Source organism: Cariama cristata, unplaced genomic scaffold (assembly GCF_000690535.1).
Source record: "Cariama cristata isolate BGI_N322 unplaced genomic scaffold, ASM69053v1 scaffold4134, whole genome shotgun sequence".
Taxonomy (NCBI): Eukaryota; Metazoa; Chordata; class Aves; order Cariamiformes; family Cariamidae; genus Cariama; species Cariama cristata.
In genome coordinates, this window is record NW_009611079.1 from 104,536 (window position 1) to 113,635 (window position 9,100).

The 9,100-nt window shown below is 42.9% G+C and overlaps 1 protein-coding gene across 3 annotated transcripts in view; it reads right to left on the reverse strand.

Moving 5' to 3' along the window:
- SRGAP2 (SLIT-ROBO Rho GTPase activating protein 2) overlaps positions 1-8,850 on the reverse strand; it is a 106,293-nt gene extending 97,443 nt beyond the window's left edge. For all 3 annotated transcript variants that reach the window (XM_009698094.1, XM_009698095.1, XM_009698093.1), the window contains exon 1: positions 8,784-8,850. In XM_009698094.1, coding sequence (XP_009696396.1) covers positions 8,784-8,850 — 67 coding nt within the window. The remainder of the gene's footprint in view (positions 1-8,783) is intronic.
- Positions 8,851-9,100: the final 250 nt, after the last annotated feature.

Consider the following 9,100-nt stretch of genomic DNA (forward strand, 5'->3'; position numbering starts at 1 on the left):
CCCCGCCCCAAAAAGCAAGAACATCACATAAAATGTGTTTTGGATACCAGATACTCTTAGCAGTAGAATAGCAAGAGCACTGCTCCAGTGTTAACCCATGTAAAGGATTTTGTGGAATTTCCCGTAACACTTTTTGCAAATTAAGTGCTAACGAGTAGGAGCATCCTCAAAGACACAAAAGTAATTTATCCCACTATATTTAAACTTCATCCAACAGGCATCTTAAATATTCCCCAAATAAAGGCACAATCATATGTAACATGCCACAGCCCAGAAAGTTCCTTGAAATTGTCCATCAATTTGGTTTCCTCCTGCCCTGCATGGATCACTCCCTCCCTGCTGAGAAGGGGAATGAGAGGATCAATTAATGCCTAAATATAATGGCTGACACAGAGAAACAACAATCCCTACACCTCATTTCATTCACATCACTAAACCAACAAAGAGCAATTGCTGTGAAGGACTTACTAACACAAACTGGGTTTCTCCTTGATTTCTCACCACTAAGCCTCCACCAGCAGCAGACAGTATCATACTTTATTATTGCAATATCCAGACACTCGCTGACAAAAAACAGAACGGCCGGGTGATTAAAACATTGGCCTTTGCCACATTATCTGCAGCCCCATCCTCACTGTTCCTAGAAGTGGTGGAATAGGATGGATGGGTTTTCGGGAGGGTGAGGAATGAGAAACAAATGGCACCCCATCCGTCATCACCAAGTCTCAAGCTGCAAATGCTGGGGTGGAGGGGCGGCGGGGGGGACCTTCACATGTCCCAGCAATAGCTTAAAGCCCCATACTCTCCTTTACTGCAGGGATCAATGACGATGTGACCGGCAGGCGAAGAAATGCAGCTTTTCAGCCTTCCCTCATGCCAAGGGCATGCCATGCAGAGGCTAAAAACCAAAGAAAACAGAAAAAATATCTTCTAAGCAACCCCATTTGTAGAATAAGCACTCATTTGTGCTGCTGATCATCCTCTCCCTTTTCAGGTAGCAAATAAAAGCTACAGCAATAAGAACACATTCATCACCCTGTACAGTTTGCCTTACGAAAACCCGCCAATGGCACAGAAGTGTTTTGATTGACTGAGGCTTAGGATCTTTGGGTAGAAAACAATCGATCCACTTGTTCAGGGCGAGCAGTTCAGCAGTTCTGGCAGCTGCCGGTCTGTCGGGAAGAAACCCCCCTTCCCCGCGGGACCATCCCGGCGTGCCCCCGCAGTGGGACCGGACTGCTGGCCAAAGAAAGAGCCAGGGACTAATTCCCAGGCAACAACTGTCGTTATTTTAAGTAGATTCAATTTGCAAGCACTCCCTATCTATAAATTGCATAGCTCCATGGCTTACTCTGCTTGAAAACCGTTCTCCAACTACAGCGGTACAAAAACAAACCAAAAACCCTTCCCTACTTAAAAGAAGGGAAGCCAAAAGGCTCTTCCTGGAAAGTCCTACAATAAAAAAGAAAAGAAAACAAAAACCACTTCAAAATTAGTAGGACTGACCAAATCACCCTGCCGCAGCACTTCATGACTGTAGATTAAAATCCACTCTTGGTTTAGAGTTAATCTGTTTATTTGGCTCCTTCTCAAGAGTCAAAAAGCCAGGAGCTGCTTATGTGCCACAGGATAAAGCAGCTCCCCTGGCCTAATTCAGCCGATTTCACAGAAATAAATGTGAAGCAAAAGTTGTTTCTGCAGCAAGCCGAAAACTCTTAAGAATTTCTGCACCACATTTCGCAACACCTTGAGAAAAAAATGTCGGAGAAAAATTTCTCATTAAAGGAGAGGGGGGAACCCTATGAATGTTTTGAGAATTCGCTGCTTGTAGTTTACGCCAAAGATTTACCGCGCTATTCTCCGCAGGGCGCTGCGGCACACAGACGGGTGCACACTAGGTTAAACCGCACGGCTGGGCCGGGCGCATCAGCCCAGATTTACATCCAGGCGCAGCTCACATTTACATTTACACTTGCTTTCACTTCTGCTGTCTTGCTGGGCTAAAGAACAGCAAACGCTGGGCGTGCATCCTCGCAGTGCTGCCCGCCACCGACCCCTACCCAGGCTCAGCCAGGCGGCACTCTGCCATCCCAACATCACGGGCAAGCAGCACTCCCTAACAACTCTAACTCTTGTAAACACATCATCCTTTTACATTCAGAATGCCACAGGAAGTGATTTTTTTTTTTTTTAAATTCCCAGCCCCTTACTTTTTTTTTTCCGAGCAACGATTAACTCTCACCATACCAACTCAAACGACTGAGTCAGAAGCTTTAGGTTTTAATGACAGTAAACAGTTACTTCGATGGCCAAAATATATTTTAAATGGTCCAAATCCATTTGCACCATCTACTTGGAAAAAATACCAGCTGAGCTTCCTTGACACGGTTACTCTATATCCACGTGTGTTCTCTGACTTTAAACACATCAACATTTTCACTGACCACTACCTAGAGATGTCACAAAAAGAAGGTCCTGTTTTGTCTTTTGTAACATCACTATTTTGGAAGAAAAGGAGAAAGAGAAAGCAGAAATGAAGAATGGTCTCTAATGAGGGAATTACTGTGAACTCAAGACCCTTTCTCCCATTTTCTCCCATACCTTTTTTTATCCCTCTGCAAATCAAACCGTAACTCTGCATTTGCTTACATCGCCTACAAAACATTGACAATAATCAGAGAGCAGGGCTCCCATGATGTTGTAGAAATTCTCAAAAAGAAAGCATGAAATCTGTAAAAGTCATACAAAAATGAACTAAATAAAGTCCTCAGTAATGAATATCAACTATGCATGGCATAGCAAAAGCTATTCAAAAGAACATGTGTTTAAACATACTTTCCATCTCAACGAAGGTTTAGATTTTTCACTCTTCATAAAGACAGCTGAAAAAGTTGACCAGGCAAATAGGTTGTTCCAAGTAAATTCCCAAAATGGACAAAAATTAGTAAGCATTAAAAACAAAAAAAGAAAATGTCAAGCCTTTTAACTAACAGAAAAAGGAAAAGATACTAATGTGTACCCTCACCACGAAAGCAAATCATCTAGAGCTAAGGAAAAATGTCGTGGGGCTCCCTTAGTTGGGAGTTAGGGAAAACTGGCTATCACTAGTAAACTTTTTATAGAAACCCTACTGGAGTTACACTGGCAATTCCTTCTGCTTTTGGAAGAAACTGCACTTAAGTGGACTGAGTCTTTTGGTCAGCTTTGGTCTCTAGCCTTGCAATACTTGATGAATCTGCAACAGAGGGATTTTGGAGATGGAGAGGAAAGAAGGAAGACTCCGCATTCTTTCACCTCTTCCCGGCCTCGTTAATAATCCATCAGTAGGAACTGTTCATAGGACAAAAAAGAAATACAAACTATTGCTGTAACATCAAACCAGCCTCCCAATAGCCCCTTCCCCCTTTCTGGCAGCAGGCTGCTCCGTTGGCCCAATCCAGCTCCAAAACTCAAGGGATTAACACTATCGAGAACTGCAGAAAAACAGATGAACCTACAGCAATTCCATAGCCAGAGTTTGGAGCAAGTCATTGTTGCAAACAAATGGAATCACTTACACGCACAGAGTAATGATTAACTGTAAAAACCCCTTAAAAGGTAGTTTTACATTTTCAATGTAAATGGTAATCCAATATATACAAACTCAAATCTCAAAATTCAAAACTATTCCACTCCACCACATCAGGGCGCACGGTCGAGAAGTCTATTTACACGGCGTATTAAGTAGGTACCGCCAAAGCCAAGAGCTCAGCCGTAACTCTCGAAAGCCCACATACGTGGTGCTGGGATCTGCACACAGGGCCATAGCATGCAGTGACCAACTTGGTCACCCGAACAGAAGACGAACCCAGAAGATAAATCATCGTGCATACGTAACATCAACCGCACTGAAAATCCCCAGGTGCACAGGTTTAGCAACAAGTTGCAGAGATTTCAATTTACTGATCTAAAAATTCTAAAGATAGTTCTACAAACAACTGCTTTCTAGACAAGTGCTGCACGTGCAGTGTTAACAAGAATATTTTCAGCCCTTGAGAGAAATCCCAATTTTGTTTCAAATCGCACCAAAAGCACCACACTTCCTATCCCCAAAATTGCAGCCGCTGACCCAGTCACTTCTGAGATCTTTCACACAGAGAAGGTCTGTACCACTCCCAAGAGTCTACCGGCGTTGAAAACTGCCGACCATCACTCAAGGTGCTCAGAAGATGTAGCATACAAATTTCGTTTGTATGCAACATTTAAGGCATTTTTAAGCAGCATTTAAGGCCAAAGATGACAATCAGATCAAATACACTATCAGCCGTTCAATCCAGAGAGGAAAAAGGGACTTATCTGAAATTTATCACCAGTTTTGGGGAGAGGAAAAAGAAAGTTTTAGACATTATAGCAGCCTGAATCCGATGGCAGCTGGGAGGCTTGCCCAAAGTTCTTCTTATCAGGCATCTTCTCTGAGTTGAAGACGCACTCCGGTAAATAACCACAGAGCCACCTCTGTGCTGTGCTCGCTCCTGCTATAAACCACCTCATCTATTTTTCATATTCCTAGCGCTTTTTGGACTGTGCTGCAAGATCTGCAAGAGATGCATTTTAACCTTTGCTAGAGACTACCCAAGGACAGAAGTGGCTTACAAACCCTCGCTGTGTAAAAAATTTCAGTATTAAATTTCTGTAGCCCAAACCATGAAGCTATTTACTGAAGCTTTATACAAACTAATTAAATATAAGGCTCTCATGGGACATGAGGAGGAAGAAAAGAAGAATTAAGAGATAAATCACTGGCTTTTCTTTCCTCAGCAAATGTACACTCCACTTTAACACATTAAACCAAAAAACAGTCTGACAGTCCTTGGTCGGGCACAGATAGGCAGCATCCGAATCTCACATGGAACACACTGCACAGCATAAATTAATTATCTCTGCTTTACCGCAACTTGCACAAAGGAATTGGGAGAGACAATCCAGACAAGGGGATGAGCTTGAGATATCAAAGGCTCCATATGGAGACCACAGAATCTCACTTTCCAGCTTCACAGAACTCATAATCTTTGTGAGCACATGGTACAGAAACGTATCAAAGCAGCACTTCCCTCCCCTGCCGACCCCATGTCATCTTGTCAGGAGAATTCCTACCGCATGACACGCAGCCATTGCAGAGTTTCTTCAAAGAGAGGAGCACTCTCAACAAGTCTTGCAAGAAGAGCCCACAAACATTGGCAACCTCTCCTCTCCTCGCCAACAGCGTGGGGCATTCGAGTGCAGATAGCACAGCCATGCAACCAAACACTGCGCAGATTGGCCTGCATCATCTAAAGGCAAAAGACTCAAGGTGAACGTAGTTCTTGAGGAAAGCCGCCCCGTCTGGACACCTCGGTAGGTTAATTCAGTTCTGCAGAAGACAGCGAGTTTGTAATGAACCTCCAGATACCAGAGAGCATTGGACGATTCAGGTTGGGGGGGGAGCTCAAGAGGTCATGCACCCCAACCTGCGGTGGGCAGCCGTACGGTCAGACCGAGTAACTCCAGGCTGTATCCAGTCTGGTTCCAGCAACCTCCAGGGATGGACGCACTGCCCCAGGACCTACAGACCACAAAGCTTGTCCTCAGCCACGCTGCACCAGTAATCGGGAAGAAACACATCGCTCCCTCCACGTCCCCTGACCGCTGCGCAGAAAGTTTGATGCGTAAGAGGTAAACAGTCTTCATCTTCAGAAGTTCACATCATCCTTGTGTTCATCTCCCCCACCAATAGCTGCCTGCACAAACCACGGGAAGAGCTAACTCCAAGCCAAAAGAGGCAAAGATCTGCCAGTCGGAAGAAGACAACAAATATCAATAGCTCACAGCCACGGGAAAACAAAAACTTTCACTTGTCAACACCTGGTCGCCCCTACGCACCTTGTACAATAAAAATTACCGAGTTCATTCAGCAACAGAAAATTAAAATTTTTGCCTAACAATGGTCTATTAACCATGTTAACCATAAGCAAACTATTCTTTAAATAGTTTTTGATTAACAACTTAAGACTATTAAATTTTTAAACAAAGCTCAATCATTGCATTAGTAATAACTTTAAGTGCTTAAGTACATGTTTGTGGGTTAATGGTTTTAAAGGAAACCTCTAAACACTGCTTCCAACGCACAGCCAGAATGGAGCACAGCAAAGAAATGCAGTAAATTTCTAAATGCCAGTAAAAAATATCAGAGTTTTCTCATCTGAGAAACAGATGATACCTTACAACTTATGTAGCATGCCAATACCTGATTCATCTCAGTCCCACAGCAACTGCTTCATGGTATCATTTCACAACACGAGAGAAAAGATACCAAACAACCCATAATCAGAGTTAACACCATTTCTAAACAGTTCCCACAGTTAAAGTCAGAATTTGATCAGGACACCAAAAATTTTATGCGAGGACCATGGTACATTTAATGATTAGGCAGCACCACACTTTTGGATTTAAGTGTGCTTTTGGTACCACCTCATCTTCTCAGAGCGGTAGAGAGACCAGCACATCGCTGGAATTAGAGAAGTCTTACCAGTCGTGAGAGCTTCCCTGTAGGGCCACATCACTATCCAACTCAGAACCAGGGCATCTCTGGGATGTAAAGCAAGTTTCGTAAAATTTTAAGAGCAGAGTATAACTTCAAAGTCTCCCCCCAAACGTGATCCCTAAAAGCAGAGGGATGATGATCCCCATTGCCAAAGCAGCTTGTGAAAGGCTGAAGCCAGGTGGAGGAGGGAAGCTCCCCCCTGGGCTTTGAAACAAATGAGGTGATGGGGGAGAGGCCTGTTACCGCACCGCCATGTGTATTTTTGAGCTCTTTGGCCCATCCACACCTCCCTCTCAAGAGGAGAGCAGGAGATGGATTAGCACCTCCCGGTAGCCACTTCTGGAGTCCCCGGCGCAGGGAAAGCCGAACCGCGAGAGGGATGCGTATCGCGACACAAACTCAGAGCTGCCCTCGCCACTAACTCAGGAAGGAAACCCCCTTCTCCCAGCTCCTCCTGATCCATTTACACAGTTCCAGTCGTCTTAACCTCACACGTTTAAGATAGATTTTTTGCCTTATAAAATGTTCCTATGTGCCACTACAACAGTTCACTTTCGGGACTACATTCAGAGGCGAATTGCTGGGTCTCTGCATAAGCACCTGAAGAGATGAGCGGCGTTTTGGCAGGAGCAGTCTCTGCACACAGGGAAGGCTCGTTTCCATTTTACCCAGCTTGTTGGTCTCTTTTTTGAAAAGGAAAGATTTCTTTTCTTTCCTCATGCATGAAAAAACTGAGAGGTGAGAAGATGCGCTTTACTAATTCTAAAGCCTTGTATCTTATTATTGCATTCAATTCAGAAATATTGTGACTACAAGCTTGTAACTATCACGCACATTTTGATGGGGTAAATAATGAAAGAACATATAAGCCTCTAATCTTACACTGACTTCAATTTCCATTTCCAAAGGCAGCTAGAAAACAGGAACAGAAACTAAACTGTTAAAAAAGGAATACACTCTTCTCCATTTCTAACTTTAAGAACCTAAAAATTAAAAAAAAAAAAATCAAAATAAACTCCTACCCAGCTTTATATTTGCTCAGGTAAGCATTTGTAACATAAATGTCCAAACTACTTCTAGGAGCAGAGTACTAGGGTCAGTGTAGGACATGCACCTTGTAGGACGACATGTTTTAATGATCTGCAACCAGTGAGCAGCCCCCCAGTAGGAAAAATAACTGAGTACATAATTGCAAAACAGTATTTTAATTGTCAGATTTAATCTAGGTTTCCTACTCAGATTTAAATCACATTTTTTTAAGTCATATTGATTTAACTCAATCAACCCTGCCCAAAGGCCATCTTTCCTACATGCTATGAGCATACCAAGCAAGTTTTAACCGATTAGGTAAAATCACTAAATCTCATAACTTCCTAACAGTAATATATCAAGCCATAATTATTTTTTTTAATAAGCATTATCTTGAAAACTTGCAAAAATATGAATCTAAGTAGACATTTCACCTTTCTTCTTTTTTTTTTTTTACCTAGGGCACATGATAGCCTGAAACCCAGCCAACTGAATTCTGCAGAAGACTTGCAGGACCATTGCAAATATGCCTCTGACTCTTTATTGCCTTCCTTATGACGACGGAAATAACACTGATGCATTAGTTCTAATCATTTGTGTATGTATGCATACACGTGTGTGTATACACACACGCACCCCGCAACCTTAAGGTGTTAACACTCAGGAGCACAGTAAGAAAAACCAGACAGTAATATTATGGACTCACCAAGAGCAATATCCTGAATAATGGAACTTTCTAGCACAAACAGCTTTACAGGGACCCTCAGCACAGTCCCCATTACTAGCAGTGGAAATATGCTCTTCTGACACTACACAGATTTTTTTAAAAGATTCCCCTGATGGGAGGAGGATTAAAAAGCAATTAACCGCCTCTCATATTTCAAATGCAAAGCCATATTTCAGAACAGCAGACAGAAAAATACGGATCTCTCAGAACTCAAAGATTTGTTATATTCCGTAAAAAAGCCCTTACCCTGATACCTTAAAACGGCAATACCATAGTAAGAATCCACCCCACGGGGACGAGAAAAAGCACTGCAAACCCGATCCAGCATTGTATTATGAAAAAGCCCTGCAAATCCCAGGCAATCTGCAAATGATTTCCCCCTTCCCCACCCAAACATCTACTGCAAACTCCTACAATTGCAAGTCAGGACTGCAACAGCAAAAGAGATGAAAATAAAACCGCTCCTACCTTTAACTTGAGTGTCATATTCAGCTATGATCTCCTTATCCTTTTTGAATTTTGCTGGCGACGTCATGTTTTCTTTTCCAAAAAGATTAACCTCAAAACAGATCCACCAGAGCACAAGATATAAACGCAATTTCGCTCCTCTCGATGCGATGCCTTGATTTTCCGCTTGTCCTCCCCACCACAAAAAGGGAAAAAAAAAAAAAAAATAAAAAAAATCAGTCCACGGAGAGAGGGTGTGAGACGGAGCACAGCAGCAGCAAAATGCAGATGTTAAGAGATCAGTGGATGGAAGAGGCAGCAGTTTTGTCTCCCTGCAC